This window comes from Muscardinus avellanarius (assembly GCF_963383645.1).
Source record: "Muscardinus avellanarius genome assembly, chromosome: 4".
NCBI classification, from domain to species: Eukaryota; Metazoa; Chordata; class Mammalia; order Rodentia; family Gliridae; genus Muscardinus; species Muscardinus avellanarius.
In genome coordinates, this window is record NC_137789.1 from 67,510,243 (window position 1) to 67,536,510 (window position 26,268).

The window sequence follows — 26,268 nt, forward strand, 5'->3', positions numbered from 1 at the left end:
TTTGCATTTGACATGAGCCCACATCTGGAGGTTTCATCTCTATGAATGAAAACTTAGTAAGTCGATTCTGATCTCTTCATTTGAGGCTTGTTTTGATCATTAAAAAAGTTAATAATAGCTAAGTGTGGGGGTGCATACCTGTCGTCCCAGTACTTGGGAGCCTGAGACAGGAGAATTGCAGGTTCCAGACCAGACTCAGCAACTTATATCTTGTTTGAAAATAAAAAATTAAATGGGCTGGGGCTCTACCTGGGAGGTAGAATTCCCCTGGGTTCAATTCCCAATACTAAAAAAAAAAAGAAAAAGAAAAAGAAAAAAAAAGTTAATAAAGTACTCTTATTCTCCTGTGAAATTTCCCCTCCACAGGCTTGCCGGGCCTCCAGCCCCCTGCAGGAATTTGTGTAAAATGTTTCACCTTCAGTTTCCCAGAGCCAAGGGGAGAAAAGGAAGTAAACACTCTGATTTTTGTACTTCATCATTTCAACTTATTTTTGTCCTTTGTGGTTTTGTTGCCTGGATGCAGAAAAACCCTTTTAGGCTTGCAAGCCATAAAAGATGAAATATTAATTTGATTTGATTTTAGAGTTCCTTCCATGACACGGCTTGGCATTTGTGCTTATGCATTATTTCAGCCGGAACTGGGCAGACACCTGAAATGAAAAGCGCAGCTGTTTTCTCTGTTGAGTGTTCCTTTTTATTAGCTTTTTTTTTCAGTGCTCCCAAGATGTTGAGTTTTCAAGATTGGGCTTCTCATATTTCTCTCCTGCAGTGTCTCCCTGTGTTGGCCCAGCATTGGAGACAGTGTTATTCTGGGCGAATGAGATCCGTCAGGCCAAAGAGAAGTAAAATCTGGGCTTTGTGGAGATATCTCCAGGCTGCAGGCATGGAGGCTGAAATTTTTAGAAGTGTAATGCCTATGAAAGCCTTTCATTAATCTTTTAATTGAAGTCGTGCTAGAAATTTCAGAGCCTTCTCTAAGGGTTCGTTGCAGGCTATACCCATCTGAGTCACTCTTCGGCCATCACAGGGTGCTTGATAGGAAGCCGAGGCCCAGGACAGAGGCTCCAGGGGGGAGAACTTGAGACAGGTGATCTGTGATAGCCCTGTGTTAGGCTAGCTACTCTGCCAGCAGAATTTTTCAATAAGCCTCCTATAATTACTTCACGGTCCCTCTGAGCTTGTCTTCAGGTCTATGATGCGTGCTGGTCAGCTCTACTCTCTCAGGCTGCCTTTCCCAACCTAAAGTCCAATTTGGCTTAAAGTTATAATATGAAATATTATGGATTTAAAGAAAGAGATTGTCCTTTGTCTTAAAACAGCCACCAAATTCTAAGACAAATGTTACCATACATTAATTCTACTGACAGACCCAGTCCGTTGTTTGTGAAGGGATTCCTGAAGCTTTTTTACAGCAATGAGATTGAGATATATGAAAAGTAAAGGCACATCTTGTTTCTTTTTTTTTTTTTGTAGATTTATATAGTTTGTGAGAAGGTACACTTACTATCTTGTCTATTTTTTCTATTTATTTATTTATTTGGTGGTACTGGGAGTGGAACCCTGGGGCTTTCTACCTCCGGGCTATACTCCCGGACCTATTTTATATTTTATTTGGAAACGGGGTCTCACTAAGTTGCTGAGAGCCTCACTCAGTAGCCAAGGCTGGCTTTGAACCTGTTACAAAACTGTGCTAGATACACACAAAAGAATTTTATTCAGCCATAGAGAAGGACAAAATTATGTCATCTGCAGAAAAATGGAGGCAGTGAATCTGGATCCAAGAGCGTGAGGATGGCTGAGATTCTGAGGACCCCTCTGCATTCGCCTAGATCACCACTGTGGCGCGACATTCTGCAGCACCGATTTCCTGTTAGGAAGAGGTGTGAGGTGTGACGGGCCCGGCTATGCTCACTCACTTGTTACCTTTGATGGATGGCCAGCTAATTCAGAATTTTGGTCAAAGTCAGGTTTCTTTTTCTTTAGGCACAAATCTAAATATTTAATACCTGTCAGTTTTAAACTGATTTGAGTAAGTTATTTTTAGCTTGAAATGAGTTCACAGATTTTTATATTTATAAAATGAAAGATAGACTAGTGTAAGGAGTAATTGAAAACTGGAATGACTGAGTAAATCACCTGAAGATTTTATGTAATAAATTCTAAATTAAAAATTTGTTCATTCATCCATATATTTACTAGGCCCGGGCACATACCAGACAAACGGGAAGGTCACTTTGATGTTCAAGAACCTGCCAGAAAGATGGAGAAGTAAACACAGTAGATGGTGGCAGGTGTGATGGCAGGCCCAGCCCTGGGGCCCATGAAAGCAAACTGTCGTTCTTAGCAATTGTAACAACAGCACCATTGACGTTTCCTGAGCCTCCAGCATTCTTTAGGGGGGCTGGGGCTGGGAATAGAATTTATAGGCATTTTATCTTCAAACTAGAGCCCACCCCTTTTTATTTTTTGTTTTGAGACAGGGTCTTGTTAAGTTTCTGAGGCCGGACTTGAACCTGTGATCCTCCTATCTCAGCCTCTCAGAGCCTATAACATTTTTGATACTGAGTGAGTTGTCTAAATTTATCTTCCTCTCCTTCAGCTCAAGGTTTTATTTTGCTCCCAGTCATGTGTTAAGCTCTGGTGCATTTTATGTGCTACTTACAATACAGGTGATGTCTACATATTTGACAGAAATTGGAGTAAAAAGGAAAAGTTCATCCAGCAGCTTAAATATTTGGAAATTAAATGGCTATCTTTTTCATAAAGACATTTGGATTCCATGTACCCATAGCATTACAAGGGCAAGGGATATTTTGACCCAGAATAAAGTTATAAAACCCAATGTTACGAGATAATGGTGCTTGACATCGAAAAAAGGAAGCACGACAGGGGCCCCGGGCCGAACTGCGCGTAGCACGCCAGACCCCTGGAGAAACCAGGCCCAGTAAGACGCTGGATTCTGGGCGGGGGTCGCGGGCGGGGCACGCCTAATGGGGCCCGGGTCGCGGGACTCTGGGCCCCTGCCGAACTGCGCGTAGCACGCCAGACCCCTGGAGAAACCGGACCCAGTAAGACGCTGGGTTCTGGGCGGGGGTCCCGGGCTGGGCACGCCAGATGGGGCCCGGGTCGCGGGACTCTGGGCCCCAGGCAGAACTGCGAGTAGCACCCCAGATCCCTGGAGAAACCAGGCCCAGTAAGACGCTGGGTTCTGGGCAGGGGTCGCGCGCGGCGCACAAAAGCCGGGGCCTGGGTCGCGGGACCCTGGGCCCCGGGCCGAACTGCGCGTAGCACGCCAGACCCCTGGAGAAACCAGGCCCAGTAAGACGCTGGGTTCTGGGCGGGGGTCGCGGGCGGGGCACGCCTAATGGGGCCCGGGTCGCGGGACTCTGGGCCCCTGCCGAACTGCGCGTAGCACGCCAGACCCCTGGAGAAACCGGACCCAGTAAGACGCTGGGTTCTGGGCGGGGTTCCCGGGCTGGGCACGCCAGATGGGGCCCGGGTCGCGGGACTCTGGGCCCCAGGCAGAACTGCGAGTAGCACCCCAGATCCCTGGAGAAACCAGGCCCAGTAAGACGCTGGGTTCTGGGCAGGGGTCGCGCGCGGCGCACAAAAGCCGGGGCCTGGGTCGCGGGACCCTGGGCCCCGGGCCGAACTGCGCGTAGCACGCCAGACCCCTGGAGAAACCAGGCCCAGTAAGACGCTGGGTTCTGGGCGGGGGTCGCGGGCGGGGCACGCCTAATGGGGCCCGGGTCGCGGGACTCTGGGCCCCTGCCGAACTGCGCGTAGCACGCCAGACCCCTGGAGAAACCAGACCCAGTAAGACGCTGGGTTCTGGGCAGGGGTCGCGGGCTGGGCACGCCAGATGGGGCCCGGGTCGCGGGACTCTGGGCCCCAGGCCGAACTGCGAGTAGCACGCCAGACCCCTGGAGAAACAAGGCCCAGTAAGACGCTGGGTTCTGGGCGGGGGTCGAGCACAGGGCACGCCAGCTGGGGCCCGGATCGCGGGACTCTGGGTCCCAGCCGAACTGCGAGTAGCACGCCAGACCCCTGGAGAAACCGGGCCCAGAACAGAAAAAGATAAAGAAAAATATCGGAGAGGTGGTAAGAAAGCCGTTATGGATGCCAGGACACTGGAGATGCAGACAAAACTTATCTAAATGCACTGGAACTTATGGAAAAATTCGCCGTGAAAGAGGACTGCTATTTCTCTATATTGTTAAGAATCTCAGACATCACATATAAGGAGAGAGTTTAGCGGAGACCAAGGAGAAATGCGGTGTTGAAAGAGTTCTTCGCGATGGTGGTAGAGACTTGTATTCAGGAGAAGCAGAAACCGGATCTTACCAACTTTATTTTTTTGGAGAAATTACACCAAATGTCGAATGCTACCATCACGCATGCTTAGGAACACTGGACAACATTCAGAGTGGAAAAAGAGCCTGGGAAGGATTTGAAACGGTGGAGGCAGTGGCAATGCCAGTGGCCAATATTCGGGGGAGGCAGAGATCTGATACATTACAGCTGGAACCTTTGAAATACTAACCACAGAGACAGTGATCGGAACCTGCTGAGGGGTTAGGCGGGCGCCGGGGCCAGTGGCCGACATCGGAGCTTGCTGTGAGGCAGGGCCACTACTGAGGCCTCCGTGGCCGGGATTGGAACCTGCAGAGGGGTTAGACCGATGCTGGGGCCAGCGAGGCCGGCATTGGAGCCTGCCATGATGCAAGGCTTGTGCTAGGGCCTCCGAGGTCGGGTCCGGAACTTGCTGAGGGGTTAGGCCGGTGCTGGGGTCAGCGAGGCCGGCATCGGAGCCTGCCGTGAGGCAAGGCCAGTGTTGGGGCCCCCAAGGACGGGACCGGAGCCTGCTGAGGGGTTAGGCCGGTGCTGGGGCCAGCGAGCCTGGCATCAGAGCCTGCCATGAGGCAAGGCCGGTACTTGGGCCTCTGAGGCCAGGATAAGAGCCTGCCGAGGGGTTAGGCCGGTGCTGGGGCCTCCGAGGCCAGGATAAGAGCCTGCTGAGGGGTTAGGCCGGTGCTGGGGCCAGCGAGGCCGGCATCGGAGCCTGCCTTGAGGCAAGGCCGGTACTGGGGCCTCCGAGGCCAGGACAAGAGCCTGCCGAGGGGTTAGGCCGGTGCTGGGGCCAGCGAGGCCAGCATCGGAGTCTGCCTTGAGGCATGACCAGTGCTGGGGCCTCCGAGGCTGGGATCGGAGCCTGCCGAGGGGTTAGGCCGGTGCTGGGGCCAGCGAGGCAGGCATCGGAGCCTGCCTTGAGGCAAGGCCGGTACTGGGGCCTCTGAGGCCGGGATCGAAGCCTGCCGAGGGGTTAGGCCGCTGCTGGGGCCAGTGAGGCCGGCATCGGAGCCTGCCATGAGGCAAGGCCGGTACTGGGGCCTCCGAGGCCAGGATAAGAGCCTGCTGAGGGGTTAGGCCGGTGCTGGGGCCAGCGAGGCCGGCATCGGAGCCTGCCTTGAGGCAAGGCCGGTACTGGGGCCTTGAGGCCAGGATAAGAGCCTGCCGAGGGGTTAGGCCGGTGCTGGGGCCAGCGAGGCCGGCATCGGAGCCTGCTGTGAGGCAAGGCCGGTACTGGGGCCTCCGAGGCCAGGATAGAGCTTGCCGAGGGGTTAGGCCGGGGCTGGGGCCAACGAGGCCGGCAGCGGAGCCTGCCGTGAGGCATGACCAGTGCTGGGGCCTCCAAGGCCGGGATCGGAGCATGCCGAGGGGTTAGGCCGGTGCTGGGGCCAGCGAGACCGGCATCGGAGCCTGCCGTGAGGCAAGGCCGGTACTGGGGCCTCCGAGGCCAGGATAAGAGCCTGCCAAGGGGCTAGGCCGGTGCTGGGGCCAGCGAGGCCGGCATCGGATCCTGCCTTGAGACATGACCAGTGCTGGGGCCTCCGAGGCTGGGATTGGAGCCTGCCGAGGGATTAGGCCGCTGCTGGGGCCAGCGAGGCCGGCATCGGAGCCTGCCTTGAGGCAAGGCCGGTACTGGGGCCTCTAGGCCAGGATAAGAGCCTGCCGAGGGGTTAGGCCGGTGCTGGGGCCAGCGAGGCCGGCATCGGAGCCTGCCGTGAGGCAAGGCCGGTACTGGGGCCTCCGAGGCCAGGATAAGAGCTTGCCGAGGGGTTAGGCCGGTGCTGGGGCCAACGAGGCCGGCAGCGGAGCCTGCCGTGAGGCATGACCAGTGCTGGGGCCTCCGAGGCCGGGATCGGAGCATGCCGAGGGGTTAGGCCGGTGCTGGGGCCAGCGAGGCCGGCATCGGAGCCTGCCTTGAGGCAAGGCCAGTACTGGGGCCTCCGAGGCCAGGATAAGAGCCTGCCAAGGGGTTAGGCCGGTGCTGGGGCCAGCGAGGCCGGCATCGGAGCCTGCCTTGAGGCATGACCAGTGCTGGAGCCTCCGAGGCCGGGATCGGAGCCTGCCGAGGGGTTAGGCCGCTGCTGGGGCCAGCGAGGCCGGCATCGGAGCCTGCCTTGAGGCAAGGCCGGTACTGGGGCCTCCGAGGCCAGGATAAGAGCTTGCCGAGGGGTTAGGCCGGTGCTGGGGCCAACGAGGCCGGCAGCGGAGCCTGCCGTGAGGCATGACCAGTGCTGGGGCCTCCGAGGCCGGGATCGGAGCATGCCGAGGGGTTAGGCCGGTGCTGGGGCCAGCGAGGCCGGCATCGGAGCCTGCCGTGAGGCAAGGCCAGTATGGGGCCTCCGAGGCCAGGATAAGAGCCTGCCAAGGGGTTAGGCCGGTGCTGGGGCCAGCGAGGCCGGCATCGGAGCCTGCCTTGAGGCATGACCAGTGCTGGGGCCTCCGAGGCCGGGATCGGAGCCTGCCGAGGGGTTAGGCCGCTGCTGGGGCCAGCGAGGCCGGCATCGGAGCCTGCCGTGAGGCAAGGCCGGTACTGGGGCCTCCGAGGCCAGGATAAGAGCTTGCCGAGGGGTTAGGCCGGTGCTGGGGCCAACGAGGCCGGCAGCGGAGCCTGCCGTGAGGCATGACCAGTCCTGGGGCCTCCGAGGCCGGGATCGGAGCATGCCGAGGGGTTAGGCCAGTGCTGGGGCCAGCGAGGCCGGCATCGGAGCCTGCCGTGAGGCAAGGCCGGTACTGGGGCCTCCGAGGCCAGGATAAGAGCCTGCCGAGGGGTTAGGCCAGTGCTGGGGCCAGTGAGGCCGGCATCGGAGCCTGCCTTGAGGCAAGGCCGGTACTGGGGCCTCTAGGCCAGGATAAGAGCCTGCCGAGGGGTTAGGCCGGTGCTGGGGCCAGCGAGGCCGGCATCGGAGCCTGCCGTGAGACAAGGCCGGTACTGGGGCCTCCGAGGCCAGGATAAGAGCTTGCCGAGGGGTTAGGCCGGTGCTGGGGCCAACGAGGCCGGCAGCGGAGCCTGCCGTGAGGCATGACCAGTGCTGGGGCCTCCGAGGCCGGGATCGGAGCATGCCGAGGGGTTAGGCCGGTGCTGGGGCCAGCGAGGCCGGCATCGGAGCCTGCCTTGAGGCAAGGCCAGTACTGGGGCCTCCGAGGCCAGGATAAGAGCCTGCCAAGGGGTTAGGCCGGTGCTGGGGCCAGCGAGGCCGGCTTCGGAGCCTGCCTTGAGGCATGACCAGTGCTGGGGCCTCCGAGGCCGGGATCGGAGCCTGCCGAGGGGTTAGGCCGCTGCTGGGGCCAGCGAGGCCGGCATCGGAGCCTGCCGTGAGGCAAGGCCGGTACTGGGGCCTCCGAGGCCAGGACAAGAGCCTGCCGAGGGGTTAGGCCGGTGCTGGGGCCAGCGAGGCCGGCATCGGAGCCTGCCGTGAGGCAAGGCCGGTACTGGGGCCTCCGAGGCCAGGATAAGAGCTTGCCGAGGGGTTAGGCCGGTGCTGGGGCCAACGAGGCCGGCGGCGGAGCCTGCCGTGAGGCATGACCAGTGCTGGGGCCTCCGAGGCCGGGATCGGAGCATGCCGAGGGGTTAGGCCGGTGCTGGGGCCAGCGAGGCCGGCATCGGAGCCTGCCGTGAGGCAAGGCCAGTACTGGGGCCTCCGAGGCCAGGATAAGAGCCTGCCAAGGGGTTAGGCCGGTGCTGGGGCCAGCGAGGCCGGCATCGGAGCCTGCCTTGAGGCATGACCAGTGCTGGAGCCTCCGAGGCCGGGATCGGAGCCTGCCGAGGGGTTAGGCCGCTGCTGGGGCCAGCGAGGCCGGCATCGGAGCCTGCCTTGAGGCAAGGCCGGTACTGGGGCCTCCGAGGCCAGGATAAGAGCCTGCCGAGGGGTTAGGCCGGCTCTGGGGCCAGCGAGGCCGGCATCGGAGCCTGCCGTGAGGCAAGGCCGGTACTGGGGCCTCCGAGGCCAGGATAAGAGCCTGTCGAGGGGTTAGGCCGGTGCTGGGGCCAGTGAGGCCGGCATTGGAGCCTGCCGTGAGGCATTACCAGTGTTGGGGCCTCCGAGGCCGGGATTGGAATCCTGCCAAGGGGTTAGACCGGTGCAGGGGTCAATGGCCAGCATCGGAGCCTGGCGTGAGGCAAGTTCACTCCTGCGGCCTCCAAGGTCGGGACCAAAGCCAGCTTAGGGGTTTGACCGGTTCAGGGGCCAGCGAGACCAGAACTGGGTCCTCCCATGAGGCAAGGCCGCTGCGTGAGCCAGCGAGGTCCGGATCAGTCCACTGAGTAGCCAGGCCACTACTGGGACCATCAAGAGTGGGATTGGTACTTGCAACACAGCATGCACAGAGAAATATCGCAGAAAATATAAATCAGACGCTTCTCTTAATCAGCAATAACTAGGAGGAAAAGGGCAACAGGAAGAGGTTGAGCTATAGAAAGGGCCCTATAGTGAAGCAACTAATGTGATCAATCAGAGGGTATGTAATACTGGAGGACGGAGCCTCTTTAAAATGCAGGAGGTACATAAACAAATGTATCAAGGTAAATCACCAAAGAAGTGTGGGATGGAGGGAGGGGGAGGGAATGGGACGGGGGCTGGAGGAGGGCTAATTGGATGATGTGTGCTTGTATATCCTCTCAAGTCTTGTACTCCAATGTGATTGATATATGACTACAATGCACCAATTTAAAAAATAAATTAATTAAAAAAAATAAATATTGGCAAGAAAAAAAAAATAAAGTGAAACGTAACATTAACCTGAAAAAAAAAAAAAAAAAAGAAAGCACGACAATTAATTTGTCAATTTTCTTGGATAAATGAAGAGATAAAAGGATAAGCAGGTATTCCAGCTGCAGTGGATACCCAGACCTTTTACAGAAAAGGCAGAATCTTCTGCTCTGTTAGCATTTAACTCGGCAGAGAATTCTTTGGATTCAAATGTGTACACAGGTAGCTAAATATCTAACACAGTGTTATATGTTTAAGAAGTCATTATAGTTAAGTATCAAAATTTTATGTATTAAAGACATAGAAGTTCATGTTGGGCTACTAACAGTTTCCTTAAATCCACTCCATAGATTAAATAGCATATACAAACTTGGATAATTGTATAATTCTAAAATAGCTGTGTAGATGTTAAACTCATTGATATTAGGCAGGTGATAACCCTGTTCATGCTTGTTAAAACGATGCTGGTGATCCTCAGCGTCTGCTGAGTGTATGCCACGGGTTAGGCATGTTCTAAGCTCTTCATATGTCTCAACCCCTAATGATCCTATGACTTTGGTGCAGTTATCATTTTACAAAGGAGGAAAATCTGAGCCCTGGAGATGCTTAGTAACTTGCCCAGGGGCATGCAGCTTGTAGTTGGCAGATCTGACCTGCCCTCCCTCATTCCCTCCCTCCCTCACTCCTTCCATGCCGTTCTGGGGATGGAACTCTGGGGCATTTCACCTCTGAGCTACACTCCCAGCCCATGGCTGTCCTCCTATCTCAGGCTCTCAAGTACTGGAATTACAGGCATGTGCTACCGCACCCGACTTGATTTTATTTTGAAACGGTCTCACAAAGTTGCTGAGACTGGTCTGTGATCGTCCTGACTGCAGAGCCATTCTCCTGTGGGTGGGAAAGGGGTGGAGTCAGTGCAGAGGCTGGAGGCTCAGAGGAGCAGAGGCCATGGGAACGAGTGCTGGATCTCTGGGGCCTGGAGAGAGGGGGAGAGGAAGGAGGAGCTAGCCAGGGATGTGAAATTAAACTCCAGTAGGGCCAGAAGCAGGCTTGTAACTTCTGCTGGGAGGGCCGTCTTTGGTATTTCCTTCATCCTCATACAGGGAGTGGGGTGTCCGGAGGCCTAGGTGGTAACGTGGCGGTGGAGAAACCCATGTGACTTCACGACTTTACCTGGAGCTGAGACTTTGAGAGAGGGTAGTGAGAAGGCAGAGCCTCTTGCTCTCCAACACCAATCTTGCCTGCCCACCTCAGAACACCTAAAATCCCCCAAGCAAACATCCGAGTCTCAGTCATGCTGGAGATCTGAGAGTCTAAGGATGAGCAGGAAGGAATGATCAGGCTTCCTGTTTTGGTGCAGTGAGAGTTAGATGATGAGGCACCAGGAGAAAATGAATGGGTCTTCATTCTGTTTGATGGACCCTCCTATTTACTGATGACAATTGTTGTGTTTTTAACAGCTGAAGACCAGGGAGTTAAACAAATTCTCTCTCTCTCTCTCTCTCTCTCTCTCTCTCTCTCTCTCTCTCTCTCTCTCTCTCTCTCTCTATTATGACTCTGGCTCCATTTTGAGTGTGAGGATTCTTTTGTGGTTGTTGTTTTTATCCTGGAGCCATAGCACAGTACCTGCCCCTCCACACACTGTTCAGTGGAAATAGGAATTTCGCTAATGGACCATTTTCATTCTGAAGATAAAGTTTCTCCTCTCTATTCACATGCATGCTTTTCCTTAATGAGGGGGATGCTTTATTAATCTGCTTCTTTTATTCCAGAGCTTGGATAAGTTTACTTAAGATTCCTAGCCCTGGTGGCTGTAAGGGCAGCTGTACTACTGTGGACAGAGTGTTGGGCTGGATTGCTTTTCTCTTCCTTTCTCTCTCTCTGCAATATCTGTCAAGTCCTTGCCCGGAGCCTTCAGTTTCTTCACTGTAAATATACCATTAATGATTTTATAGGACTCGGATGAGGATCACAAAACCAGCACTGGTTATCAGGCAAAACCGACTTCTGCTTACTCTGCTCTCCTCCTTGGCTTTCACGTGGACTGTTGAACTTGCCTTGAACAAGCTGCCCAGTGGTGCTTGGTGACACAGCTGCAGACTCCTGGTGTCTAATATCATGTGAACTGCAGCCCCCTCCACATGCCAAGCCTGTTACACGTTCCTGTTTAGTTATCACTTTACTCTCCCTGTATGGTTAAGTCAACCCTTGGCCACGTGGAAAACTCTCAGTCTTCCTTCCCTCTAAGAGTTGACTTTGTTTTCAACTTTACACACTCCCTGCCCTGCAAATCAAAGCTGAAATGAAAACCACATCATGTTATCAATTTTCTAAAGGAAGAAAAAAGGTTGTAATGAAATATGCCAGGATATAAGCGGTAGATTTTTGTTCCTTCATGCGTTTCTGCTTTTCCAATGTTTTTATTACAGCATGTATTATATTATGCTTCCAAATTAATAGAAAAATAACTGAACAGAAAAGCTAGCATGGGTGGAGCTGCTGCCCCTCTCGACGTGCCCCTGTCCTGGCCTAGACGAAGCTTTCTGCAGGGCTCAGGGGCCTTCTGGGTTAGCCAAGACGTGACTTCTCAGGGATCTTGCCTTGGCATTAGCTGTCTTTCTCCTCCACATTCTCCTCTTGCTCCTTTTTATTTTCCTTAGTCTATAGATATGCTTAAGTCCCCCTGCATCTCAACAGGTAGAACTTGAGCCCCAAGACCACCTTGGCTCCAGTCTTATCCTAGACCCACTTCCCTCCTTCCCCCTACAGCTGAGGTTACAGAAAGAGCAACCTGATTTCCCATCCTTGACACTGACTACTCCGTGCACCACAGCCCGGCTTCCTCCTTGGAGACACCCTTAAAACTGCCCTCGCCAAGGTCTGCAGGGACAGGATGGTTTCATTTCTCTTTCCCATGGGGTTCTCCGAGGCATTTGACACCGTTGTCCATTTTCTTCCCGAAGCGCTCTCTTCTTGGTTTTCGATGGCACAGTTGTAATGGCAGTTTCCACAGATTCAGTCTCTCAGATGCTAGGCACTGTATGTGCTAACAGATGGGGATCTTCATTCTCACGTGGAAGGCAGGCATCTCCATGCTGAAGAAATCCATCTGGCTGGGGGAATTCCAGAAGCTTGTTTGCAATTTCATGGCTACTTTGTGAATTGAGAGCCCCTGACAGCCTTTCTCCTTTCTAGGTTTCCTCTTGCCTCGGTGGCTCCTTCTTTTCAACTCCTCTTGTGGGCTCACCTTTTACGATGCCCCGTTAACACTGGTCCTCTTCATTCCTCACTTGGTACCATCTAGGAACATCCCATCTCCACCAGAAATTCATCTCAGTTTTCCTGGAGCCTATAGCCCACAAGTGTGACGGTGTGGGCATTCCCACTTGGGAGGTCCACTGGCCCTTTATACTCAACATGTCTGCAGTGGAGACCACCGGGCTGTTTCCCATATGCCCACCCTCATTTTCTGGGGCCCTATCTTATCTGGGTGTCAGATTCTAGTCTTTGCCCTCTCCCTAGCCTCATTCTCTAATTGATGGTGCTGCTGGTGCCAGAGCCTTGCTATTGCTCAACAGGAGGCTTGCAGTTACCCTCCTGGCCACTTCTCTGACTCCAGTTTTCACCAGATCTAGGCTCCTGCATCTCACTTCAAGGATGATGTTCGTAACACACAATTCCCATCCTATCTGATCCAGCTCAGAATTCTCCAGTGGCCTCCCACTGTCCAGAGTTATGATCTGAACTTCTTTTCCTTGTCTCCTAATAGTTTCCCCCTCCCTAATCTTTCTTCTCCAGGTCCCACCCCTCCCAAAAGCTTGTATTCCAATAGCTGGGCTGCTTCTAGCCCCCAGTTCTGTCATCTCCTGCCTCTCTGCTCGTATTTTCTTCACATGGGATGTTGTGTCTGTGCTGGTGGATTGGGCGGTCTATCTGTGGTCTGCTGAGAAGCCTCCTGCATCTTCCGTGTCCTCTTCCCCTGTCATCCCTGCACTTCCTAGAACTGTTTCATTGCATTCTAATGAACTATTCACCTGTGTGTTTCTCTTTTAGATTGTAAAGTTCTTGGAGGCAGGCACCACGACTCTTCTTTTTTTTTTCCACTGTGAACTCTAACACATCAGAAGTGCATTAGCCAAAACTTGAGATGAGGAATGAATATGAAGAAGACACTTGTTTTAGTTTGTTGGGTCTGCTATAACAGTTTATCATAGACGGGGCTTGTAAACAAGGCGGGTTTATTCATGGGTCTCTTTTTTTAGAGCATGAATCCCATTCTTGTGGCCTCCACCCTCATGATCTTGTCACCTCCCAAGGCCCAACTTCCTAAGGCATCACATCAGAGTTAGGATTTAAACAGAGGAGTTTGGGGGAGATACATTCAGGCCATAGTAGTATCACCCAGATTATAGAGTGGGGTATTTTCAGTATCAAAGGAGCCCCTTCTTTCCTGATATTACTCATCCCCCCCCCACTATCTTAGATTTTATGGCAATCACCTCCTGGATTTTCTTCATAGTTGTATTAATCTCCATAAGCACTTACAAATGCTATCAGTCAGTTGTATTGTTGTTGTTGTTTTTTTTTTTTTTTTTTTTTGGTGGTTCTAGAATTCCTGGAAACCCTTCTACCTCCAGGCTACACTCCCAGATCTATTTTATATTTTTATTTGGAAACAGGGTTTCTTTATTCTTTCTTTCTTTTTCTTTTTCTTTTTTTAACTGGGGTTCCTGGAAGCCCTTCTACCTCCAGGCTACACTCCCAGACCTATTTTTACATTTTTTTAAAATGTGGAAACAGGGTCTCCTAAGCCAGCACGCGCGACTGGCTTTGAACCTGCGCGATCCTCCTGTCTCTGCCTCCCAAGCGCGGGGATTACAAGTGTGTGCCACCACGCCCGGCCGAAAATAGGGTTTCTTAAGCCAGCAAAGCTGGCTTCAAACCAGTGTGATCCTCCTGTCTACGCCTCCCAAGCGTGGGGATTACAAGCGTGTGCCACCACGCCTGGCTGTATTGGTTCTTAAACTATATGCGACTGTAAACATGTTGTATGCACTTTTTGCAAGATTCATTCCCATTTTCTATGTAGCTACATTTTTTCCTTTCTATTGCTATATAGTAGTACTTCATTATTTGGCTGTACTACATATGATGTATCTGTTCATAGACATTTTCTTTGTACTGGGAATTTGACCCAGGGGCATTCTACTTCTGAGCTACACTCCCAGACCTTTTTTGTATTTCTTTTGAAACAGTATCTTGCTAAGTTGCTGAAGCTGGCCTCCAACCTGCAATCCTCCTGTCTTCACCTCCCAAGTGTGAGGATTACAGGTGAGCACCATCATGCCCAGATAGACATTTGATCCATTTCCATTTTGGGGCTCCTGATGCTTCACAAATCTTGAACACTTCTTTTGGTACCCACGTGCATGGATTACTTCAGGAAATTGGTTCAGGAAAGGAATTGCCTGTTACAGAGGTGTATCTCTTCTGCCAGATAATGCCAAGCTATTTTTCAAAGTAGATGTCAATATTTATATCCCAACATTGAGTGTTCTAAACACTCTTTTTTTGCCAAAATATGTGGTATTGTAGGACTTAAAACTTTTACCAGAATGATTGGTATGTAGTGATACTTCATTGTGGCTTGAGTCTGTCTTTCTCTCTTAGTCATAAGGTACCTACCTTTCAGGGGTTTATTGGTCATATGAGTTTTTTTCTTTGGTAAAGGATCTATTCAAGTTTGGCTCAATTTTTTGAATGGGTTGTTTGTCTTCATTTTATTGTTTTGTAAGAGTTTTTTTTATACTACCTTGATATGAATCCTTTGTCGATTGTATGTGTTGAAAAATACTATCAAATCTCACACTGAACACTTAATGATTCCAGTGATTTCTAATTCTTTACCTTAGTACTGGGGAACAAGCAGAAGCAGAATAACCAGAAAAGACACTCACGTAACAGTTAACACAAGTTCATACGAACCCTCTCCTTTCTTCTCTTCAGGTGTCATCATCGTTCCCAGTGCTGGCGTTGGGATTGTCCTGGGAGGCTACATTATAAAGAAATTGAAACTTGGAGCAAGAGAATCTGCAAAGCTGGCGATGATCTGCAGTGGCGTGTCCTTGCTGTGCTTTTCAACCCTATTTATTGTTGGATGTGAAAGTATTAATCTAGGAGGCATCAACATCCCGTACACCACAGGGTAAGTGCCCTGCAGAGCCACGCCTGTCAGCACAGTCCAAGTGTCTGCACATCTGGGGCCAATCTCTGCCCCTCCCTCCCAGCTGTTCTCCATGAGCACCCTCTCTCTACAAGTGGGGCCACTAGAGGACAGAAGTCATGATCTTACCTTATCCCTGTCCCTTTTGATACTCACAAAATGACCTCTATATCACTTTATTTTTTTATGCTATGGGTTAAACCCAGTGATATTCTACCTCCGAGCTACACTTCCAGCCCTATTTTATTTTTTATTTGAAACAGTCTCGCTAAGTTTCTGAAGCTGGCCTTGAACCTGTGATCTTCTGTCTCAGCCTCCCAGGTACTGGGATTACAGGCATGAGCCAGCATGCCCAGCTACCTTTATTCATTTATCGTGTGTCCTTTCAGGGCTTATTTATACAAGAAACTATGACTATGTATTTTCAGTCTTCCCCATTTTATATCCAACATGTAGCATTCTATACCTACTTTTCTGCACTGTGTTCTTATGTAACAATATAGATTGTAGATCTTTCTGTGTCAATAATGAAATCAGGAAGCATAGCTGACCCTTACGCTGACCCTAGGCGTGCCCAGCATCTTCTGAGTGCTCTGCAGATATTAGCTCGTCCATCCTCACCGCCGCCCTATGGGCAGGTGCTCTTCTCTTCCTAAGTTTTTTCTTTTTTCTCTTTGCGGTACTGGAGATGGGACCCAGGGTCATTCTACCTCCGAGCTACACCCCTGCCCTATTATTTTTTTATTCTTTATTTTGAAACTGGGTCTCACTGAGTCACAAAGGGCTTCACTAAGTAGCAGAGGCTGTCCGCTAACCGCGATCCTCCTGTCTCAGCTTCCCAAATGCTGGGATTATGAGCGCGCTCCACCACGCCCAGCTTGTTCCTTTCCTAATTCTATAGATGACAGAAATCAAGGGTCAGACCACATGGACCAGGTGTTCATCAATCAGCAGTGCACCTGCTCTGAGACGCTTTCCCTCTCTGCCCTGTCTCTGGCTGCTGCTCTTCACTGTTGATCCTGTTGTTCTTTCCAAGTTCCTTTATCGCAATAGCATGTTGACAGTGGCCGAAACTATCTTCTTTAATTATTTGTCTGGCCCTATGGTCTGACTCTAGAAGCTCCTTGCGGCCAGTTACTGTACCAGTCTCCATAAAGTCCCTGTTGGCTAAAGCAATGCATGCCTTTTATTGCAGGGATGGATGGAGAGATGAATGTCTCCACAGGATTTTGTTCATTCATTATGCCAGACACTTTCTGAACCCTTTTAATTTAAAACATAAATATTTTTTGTAACCTTGGAACATTTTTCTTCTACTATGACTTCATTCATTCTTACTTCTTCATTTTCCCTGTGTTCTCCAGGAAAATTTTTCTTAGATGTTGGAACTCATGGTTTGGTTGCCTATGCATTTAATTATTTTCTAAGTATTTCATATATTTTTGTCTTTTGCTATGAGAGCTTTTTCCAAACCTGTTCTCTCCTCCTCCTCCCTCTCTACTTTCTCCTTCTCTTCTTCTTCTTCCTCTTCTTCTTTGTGCTGGGGATTGAATCCAGGGGCCACACCCCCAGCCCTTTTTACTTTGAAAGAGGGTCTTGCTAGGTTGCTGAGGCCTCGAACTTGATATCCTCCTGTCTCATCCTTCCAAATACTAGGATTAAAGGTCAGTACCACCATAACTGGTGTTATCTTCTATTCTTTGTATACGTTTTTCTCCTTGAAGGATAAACTGTTGTTGAATTCTGAGTGTTTCCTTTTCATAGCACCTTGAAGTTGTTTCAGAGAGTGGTATCTTCTTGGATCCCTCTGTGCACATAATTAGAAAACTTTAACTGTGTTTTCTTGCCTTACATTTTATCATGTGGTTGTAGGGGTCAGTTTTTCTACTTGTTTATTCTGGGCTTTGTAGGCAGACAGCATTCCGTCTGCATCTGTTAGGTTACATTCCTTTTCTCCTCCATCCCAAATACAGGAGTGAGACGGAGGAGGAGGCAGAAGGGGGCTGTTTGCGACTGGAGTAGAAGCTTAGCTTAAGTTTCTCCTTGGGCCCTGAGTTGGAGCCATGGAAGGGCCACTGGCTTTTGTCCTTCAGATCCCCAGGGAATTCCAGGGAGGTCTACTGTCCCCTGCACACCGCACTCCTTACCCGCACGGCCCCTGCTGACTTTGAGCTCAGAACCTGTGAGGTCCCTTGGGCAGGCTCCTGCCTCTCTCCTAAGGCAGCACCTGCCCTTGGCATGTGAACTCATGCCTGTCCACTCGCTGTTTGCATGAGGTCTGAAGTCATTTTCCCATTTCTCTGCACTGTATGTCTGTATTTCTTTAAATATGACTCTACTTTTAATTGTGTTCTCAGAAGGGATGGAAGACAGACTCAGCCTCTTACCTGATTGGGAGCTGCAAGTCCCCTCAAAAATTTGAAAGCTCTTGCTTCACACATCTGTCTTGCCAATCCTTAATCAACCATTTCTAGCCTCTCCCAGGACGACTGGGGAAAATTATATAATCGTGCTGATTGGCTCCATTACGAATTTATGAGTTCCAATCTTAGCAGGCCCTCATCTCTGCTGAGCAATCCATTTACTCAGCCCTGGTCAGCTTTCTTCTCCAACCCCATGATGATGGCTCTTTTAAAAGTTTTTTATTTTAACATTATTTTATTTTGCTTAGTGAACAAAAATTACATGTTAGTGAGAAAACAGTTACCAAGAACGCAATCTCCGAACTTCCCTCCCCTCAGAGTCTTTTATCTAATTATTATTTTCAAATGATGTCTCCCTCACTTTCTAGTTGTCGTCACCTTGCAGAAAAGCTACTTAATATTGCTATGTCTTGGTTCTCTCATATGTAAAACTGGTGATCATGTCAATCTCTCCTGCTTATGAGCATAGCTAAAGTACATATAGTGGAAAAATTAAAATAATGCAGAAGAATTTAAAACGAAGAATCAATATCTCCTCCCCTCATTTTTTACATCTACCTTGAATCATTCCAATATTTTAAGCAAATATTTATAATTTTGATTAGGATTATTTAAGAGAAGAGTCTCATGTGTATTAGTACATAGCTCAGCACTTAGAATGTGCTGAAAAAGTTCCTTACTTGTCTATATTTTCTCCCTATGAAATGCAAAGTAACTCTGTTCTTTTTTTCTTTCTGTAAAACATGAATGAATACTAGGCATGAAATCTCCACTTGGAGATACTACTCATACAGTGCTGCCAAATCTACTAAAAACCTGGTTAAAACATCTATCTTAGCCGGGCGTGGTGGCACACGCTTGTAATCCCCGCGCTTGGGAGGCAGAGACAGGAGGATCACGCAGGTTCAAAGCCAGCCCCGCGTGCTGGCTTAGGAGACCCTGTTTCCAAATAAAAAAAAAAAATGTAAAAATAGGTCTGGGAGTGTAGCCCGGAGGTAGAAGGGCTTCCAGGAACCCCAGTACCACCAAAAAAAAAAAAAAAAAAAAATCTATCTTAATTTTCTAAATCCATGACTATGGTACATCTCTTCTCATTGGACTGAAATCATCCGCCACCCCACCAAAAAAAGCACACTGATAAAGACTGCTGGAGCCTGCACAAGGACCCAGTTGTTCTAGCATGTATAGACTGACCTCAACAAAGTTTATGAATTAGCAAAAGAAAAACCTCATTTCCACGGACAATTTCTCTGGCTCTTCAACTAGTTCTAGGAAGATGGTTGGAGAATGCATTAGACAGTTCTGAGAGGCGCAGCCTCACAGACATGCCACTTTTAGAGAGGGAAGAAGAATGGGCTATGTGTCATTTGGCTCCCTTGGCTGGATTCTCTTTGGCAGTGTCCAACCTGCTCAACAGTATGTGACTGCCTCTCTGGTAGAAACTTTTTCATGTTCGGCATGATTTTTGGAACTTGCATTTGGTTGTTGTGGTTTTTTTTTCTTTCCCTCTTATGAAGTCAATAAAGGGGAAAATGAACGGGGCAGCAGTCAAGAGAGGAATCTTTGCTAGATACTTGTTTGACTCAGGGCTGGTGATTGGCACTTTGGTGTAGATCGGAGGTACAGTGTCCCTGGGTTCAATCTCCAGTACTACACACACAAAAACAAAACAGATAAAGAAATTCTGCAATTTGCAACAACATGGATAAACCTTGAGGACATTCTGCTAAGTAAAATAAGTCAGTCACAGAAAGACAAATACTGTTTGATTCTACTTACATGCAGTATCTAAAATAGTGAAATTCAGAGAGTGGAATGGTGGTTACCAGGTACGGTGGAGGGACATGGGCAGTTAACAATTGCTAGACATAAAGATATAGTCAAGTGAAATGAATAAGCTCTAGCGACCTGTTGAACAACACTGTACCTAGAAGCAGCAATACTGTCTTGTCCTCTAAAGAATTTAAGTGGTGAGCTGGGGATATAGTGCAGTGGTGAGCCCTTGGGTTCAATCCCCAGATCAAAGAGAAAAAAAGTTTTAAAAATTTCTAAAGCGGGTAGATCTCCTGTTAAGTGTTTTAACCACAATTAAACAAAATAAAGAAAAATTGAGTAGTACTGAGGATTGAACCCAGAGGGATTCTGCCTCCGAGCTACAACCCAGCTCTATTTTATTTTGAAATAGAGTCTCACTAAATTACAGCATACTGGCCTCAAACCTGTTATCTTTCTATCTCAGCCTCCCAGGTGCTGGATATACAGGTGTGTAACACCGTGCCCCGAGATGAAACAAAAAAAAATTAAAAAAAGAAACTCCTGATTTGAGAATATGATGAGGTTTTATTATGAAAGATGAACTTTGCCAACATCTTGAGCTCATTTCCAATGCAAATATTTATATCACCAGCACCCATAATTTCTCTGCGGTTTAATTAGGAAATGTGGGGGGACACTGGGAGTTGAACACAAGGGTGTTCTACCTCTGAGCTACACCCCCAACCCTTTTCATTTTTTATTTTGAAATAGGTTCTCACAAAGTTGATGAGTGTCTCACTAAGTTTCTGAGGCTGGCTTTGAACCTGCGGTCCTCATGTTTCAGCCTCCCAGATATTGGGATTACAGTGCATCCCCATGCCAAGCTGGGAACGTATTTCCTATCCTCTCATGTGGCTAATGAATTACATTTTATAATTTTGCCCGCTCCTCTTGTGGTGGAAAGAGCGGCCGTTGACTAGAGAAACTGCAGCTGGAGTCCTACTGTGTAGCGGTGCATTGCACAATGTGAGTTACTGCTCCTCACACCAACTTTTCTTCAAGTAATGTCTACACTCGGGTTCGACCTGATGTCTGTGCAGTTTCTGAATAGCACTGTGTCATGCTATAAATCACATCAGAGTTCCAGCCATTTGTCTAGTGTCGTCTCTTTGAATTTAAAATAAAATCCATCCCATCGTCTTCATACTGTTTTCTGGTTCAGCTAACTTCAGCAACTGGGCCAAAACTTTTCTGGGAGGCTTTCTTGAGCTGCAGAATGATGGGAAATGGCAACTTTCTGTTTGGGACTGTGATCTTAGACAGAATGACCCACCAGTCCCACTCAGCTCCAAAGGCTCAGGGATTAAGAATTTCCTCTGCAGGGCTAGTTTGCCCCAGAGTCCTCAGACGGTAGAAGTTAAATCGAGACTGTTTGTTGATGCGTTCTTGGCCTCGGCTTCGCACAGGTGCCTGGCGGCTTCTTTTCCACCACACCTGGTGTTGTCTTCACGCACTGCGGTGTGTTTAGACAGGGGGCCAGCCTTCCCAGGTGATGAACATTTTTAGCTAGATTGCTCCTAAATTTTCTGATTTAACCACTCATATCCACAATGCAGTCTCCTGGACTACTTAATCTCCTGAAGTTATTTTTCTCACTATTTAAGTCTTTTCACATTTTTCCAAATCTTTATTATAAATGTTATGGATAGTACTAATTTTAAGGGAAATTATAAAAATTCAAGGGGGAAAAGTTTGCTTCAAGGACCTTAGGAATATCAATTTTTTGATTAGCCTAGGTACTTTTATTAATAAACTTAGTTTAATAATTTTATACTTCTACCTATGAGTATCTGATTTCACCTATTTTGGGTTCTACTTGGAGATACAAAAATTATTTTGCTTTGTTTTAGGATTATGGAGAGGATATAAAAGATGAGGAAGCCGGGTGTGGTGGCGCACGCTTGTAATCCCCGCGCTTGGAAGGCTGAGACAGGAGGATCGCGCAGGTTCAAAACCAGCCTTGGCAGGCTTAAGAGACCCTGTTTCCAAATAAAAATATAAAATATGTCTGAGAGTGTAGCCCGGTGGTACAAGGCCCCTAGGTTCCATCCCCAGTACCACCAAAAAAGGCAAAAAAAGTAAATTTTTGTTCTATTCAGTTTTAAATTTTATAATTGTTCTAAACAAATTAGTATGAAGTCTGCAAAAGCATATAATATCTTTTTAAAACAAATACATAATATCTTTTTAAAACAAATAAGCCTGTTTATTTCAAAAGCACCCAAAAAACTCAAAACTCAAGACCAAATTTACCAATCCATAGCCCTATATTAGCAAAGTTGGTAGGAAAGGTGCATCATGTAATGTGAGCAGAAAGTAAAATAGAATTTAAAATTCTCCATATAATCTTTTTTTGTGTGTATAGTACCGGGGATGGAACCCAGGGGCATTCTACTTCCAAGTTATATGCTTAGCCCTATTTTTTATTCTTTATTTTGAAACAGGGTCTCACTGAGTTGCAAAGGGCCTCACTAAGTAGTAGCTGAGGCTGTCTACGAACCGTGATCCTCCTGTCTCAGCCTCTCAAATGCTGGGATTACAAGAGTTCACCACCATGCCCAGCTCTTTCCATATAATCTTGATTAACAATAAATATGTGTATTGAAAGATGAGAGGGAAATATACTAAACTATGACTAAACTATGACAGTGGATATCCCTGATGGTATCATCATGCATGACTTTTAATTTTTTTAGTCATTTTGTATTTTTCAAATTTGTTAGTCCTTTTTATATTTTTATTATTAAATATGGATTATTTTAATAATAAAGATATTTTGAAACACTACATGAGGAACACAGAATTTTATTAAAAGTAATTCTGTATCTAGCCAGGCACAGTGGTGCACATTTGCAGTCCCAGTATTTAGGAAGCTGAGACAGGAGGATCACAGGTTCAAGGCCAGCCTCAGCAGATTAGTGAGATCCTGTTTAAAAATAAAAAATAAAAGAGGGGTATAGCTCAGAGGTAGAATGCCCCTAGGTAGAATGCCCCAGTCAAAAAAACAAAAAACAAAAAACAATTTTTTACTTAAAGAGATGGTTTATAGGAGCTGGGCATGGTGGTACACACTTGCAATCTTAATACTTGGGAGGCTGAGACAGGAGGATTGCAGGTTCAAAGCCAGCCTTGGCAATTTAGCGAGGCTCTCAGGAATCTAGTGAGACCCAGTTTCCAAATAAATAAAATTGGGCTAGAGATGCAGCTTGGAGGTAATATGTTTCTGGGTTTAATCCCCAGAACAACCTCCTCAACCAGAGAGAGGTGGGGGGGATAAGAGAGAAGAGAACAAGAGAGAGTGAAAGAGATGGTAAAATTTTTGGTCACAAAGTTGATGGAAGCTTTCACAGTAAAAATAACAACTGGGAATGGTAATTGCCACCTTCATGACAGTACTCCCCTTAGTAAAGCTCTGTGTCACGGGTTCTGTGCAGCCAGGAGGGATCTACGATAGTCACCGCTCAAAAGATCTGACCCAAGGTATTGCAGCTACTGAATAGAGAAATGAGCACATGACCTCAGTGTACTTCTTTCTTCATGATTCTCTGTAGGAATAAATTAGAAAATTACCTCTTCCTTTTGGAAAAGAAAAACGTAATGGGGCTTTTGCATTCCCCGTGTTCGTGACTGTGTTATTTCTACCCATGAATGCTTCTGCCACATGTAGATAGAGCCTGTCATGTCCTAGGTGCAGTTCTGGGCACTGGATGTAAGTTTGCTTATCAAATCCCCCAACAGCTAGGTGAGAGACACATTCTGATCTCTATTTTAAAAATGTAAGATCTAAAGTTCATAGGTCTTGTGAATTGTGGAGATGGAACTGAGCCCAGGTCCTTTCGTGCCTTATACTCAGGATCACTGAAAGATGAGTGTTAGAAAAACTGTATCAGGACTTTCTCTAGGAAGAAGGGAGCAGAAGGGAAAGCAAAACTATGGAATTACCCAAACTGCCGAGGTAGTTTAAGGGGACGCACATGGAGATGTGTAGGAGTGCGACTTTGGGCAGCACCTGCCCTCTCAAATCCTCAATTTCATCTTCTTATCAGCAGTAATAATGATAATAATTCTTATGAGGAACAAATGAGGTATTAGGTGCAGAGATCTCAGTGCACAGTGCAGGGAGTAAAATAGGGCTTTGCTAATGTTAGCTTTAAGTAACAATGATGATTATCAGGATGATAATAAGTGTAAACCTGATGTTACGTACCTCTATACATCCAATGAAGGATTCTACTATGAAGCCCAGAACTGAAGTAGAATTGAAAGAAAAGTCCTAATTGAAATTTTCTTGAGTACTGAGATAAATCGATACAGATTAAAAAATTATGAGAATGACTTTTATGATTGATTATGAGATCAGTTTTTCTAATTGATTAGTATATTTTGCTCAAGGGTTTTGGCCATGTGAGTCATATTCCTTTAATCCGTGTGACTTGGGCATAGTATGTGTGGATTCTTAATTGTGGTATTTTTTAACAGAGACAAACTTAAGAGAAGGCAGAAAGGTTAGGAAAAGCCTTGTGTAATTATAAAGATTAAAAGATGTATACTAGATAGAGATATCCAAATGGTCTTTAGGTCTTGGGGTAGGGAGGTGGGACACAATTCCTGGTCTGTGTGTGTTTTGAGGTAAACTGCCCACACATACCCAGCTGTAATGGCCTCACAACAGAGATTTGTTTTTTACTTAATTAAACAATAATCTGTTGTTATATATGAATTTAATTAAAAATTAATCCTTAAATGATTGAATTAATAAAGATTCGGAAACACAGCTGTTATTTTTTCTACTTACTCTTTTTTGTTGTCTCCCTAGATTTTCTTGGAGTTACAGTGATTGTGGAACACATTGTTATGTCTCATAGAATCCCCTAGTCTTTAAAATGATCAAGATTACTAACTCATCTCAGAAGCCCATTCCATTTCTCTATCTATAATTCTGTGATTTTTTATAGTAAGATATTATTATGTGTGACTCTCAGGATAGCAGTTTGGACCATGAAGGTATAAGGTGTTTGCTAATGAGGCCCTGTGCCTCACTTGAATTCTTTGAATTCTTACATCGATTCACGAATCTGGCCACCTGTGCTTTCCTTATTGGAAGGATGGTGCAAGGCCCTTCGCACAAGGACAAGTGCATGTACAATGAGTAGCAGGAGTAGCACTTGTGTGTTTTGTGTTCCCATCATGGGTTTGTTTCTGGTGAGTGAGAGCTTACTTAGTGTTTATTAGGTTTAAACACTTGTAATGTTATTAGAATTCAGTTTGTTTTCTGGAGAGTGAATGCCGATCAAATAAAATGTTCTTCTTAAAAAATGATTTCTTTTCCGGTGCCGGGGCCAGCAAGGCTGGGATCGGAGCCTGCCGTGAGGCAAGGCCGGTGCTGGGGCCTCTGAGGCCAGGATAGGAGCCTGCCGAGGGGTTAGGTCGGTGCCAGGGTCAGTGAGGCTGGGATCGGAGCCTGCCTTGAGGCAAGGCCGGTGCTGGGGCCTCTGAGACCGGGATCGGAGCCAGCCGAGGGGTTAGGCCGATGTGGGGGCCAGCGAAGCCAGAATCGGGGCCTCCCATGAGGCAAGGCCAGTGCCTGAGCCAGCGAGGTCGGGATCAGAGTCCTCCGGGTGGCCAGGCCACTACTGGGCCGTCAAGAGTGAGATCGGAACTTGCAATGTGGCATGCACAGAGAAATATCACAGAAAATAAAAACATGATGCTTCCCCTAATTAGCAAAAACTAGGAGGAAAGGGGTAACAGGAGGAGGTCGAGTTGTAGAAAGGGCCCTATAGCAAAGCAATTAAGGTGACCAATCAGAGGGTATGGAATAGGGGAGGATGGAACTTCTTTAAAACTCAGGAGGTACGTAAACAAATGTATCAAAGTTAATCACCAATCAAGCATGGGATTGAGGGAATGGGATGGGGACTGGATGAGGGCTAATTGGGTGAAGTGTGCTTGTATATCCTCTCAAGTCTTGTATTCCAATGTGATGTATGATTACAATGCACCAATAAAAATATTTAAAAAATGATTTCTTTTAAAAAATCAGCACAGTGTAGAGGACGAGCCATATCGCAGCTCCCTGATCACCTTTTCCTAGTAACTTCTTGTGGGTGCCCATTTCCTGCAATTGCTGTTTTTATTTATTTATTTATTTATTTTGCCTGAATTTTCTTTAGAGTTCTTCATTTTTATTGATTCTTTATATCAGACATCATGATCCATAGGAAAATCAAACATACTCAAAAATGCTCTGGGACTGTGTCCCGGCTTCCTGAACTCGGGAAAGCTCTTGTCTTGCTGTAGTTGGTGTGTTTTCAGCCTCTGGTGATGTTTTCTTTAAGTCCTTCCTCTGGAGTGGATATACTCTTACAGAGGTGTTTGGAATCTGTGGTTGTTGCAGATGAAAGCAACATATACTGTTAATAGAAAATGCTGAGTAACTTCTAAGTAGCAACAGTAATAACCTTGGCATGGCATGCAGACTCATCATATTTGGTTACAGCTTGCAGTTTAGTTCTTGAAGTGCCAGCATAGAGCACAGTAATGCCTGCTGAATACTTTTTGCATGACAGCAGTTAGCATAGTACTCATCTGCTTTACAGTGAGCCGCTTGGCTTCCATGACCCTCCCTTCCATCATCTGTGGGACCTGGGAGGCGATGGGTCTAGGACTGACTCGCTGGGCTTCCCTGGTCCTCTATTTCATCCTCTGTAGAATGTCATAGTCGGTCAAGAATGCAGTAGCTGACCTGAGG

General features: G+C 47.9%; 1 protein-coding gene across 1 annotated transcript in view; it reads left to right on the forward strand.

Annotated features, from left to right (window-relative positions):
• Window positions 1–26,268, forward strand: part of SLCO5A1 (solute carrier organic anion transporter family member 5A1) — a gene marked incomplete at both ends in the record, with an annotated part of 169,378 nt that overhangs the window by 131,655 nt on the left and 11,455 nt on the right. The window contains one exon of the mRNA XM_080694766.1: window positions 15,063–15,261. Coding sequence (XP_080550892.1) covers window positions 15,063–15,261 — 199 coding nt within the window. The remainder of the gene's footprint in view (window positions 1–15,062; window positions 15,262–26,268) is intronic.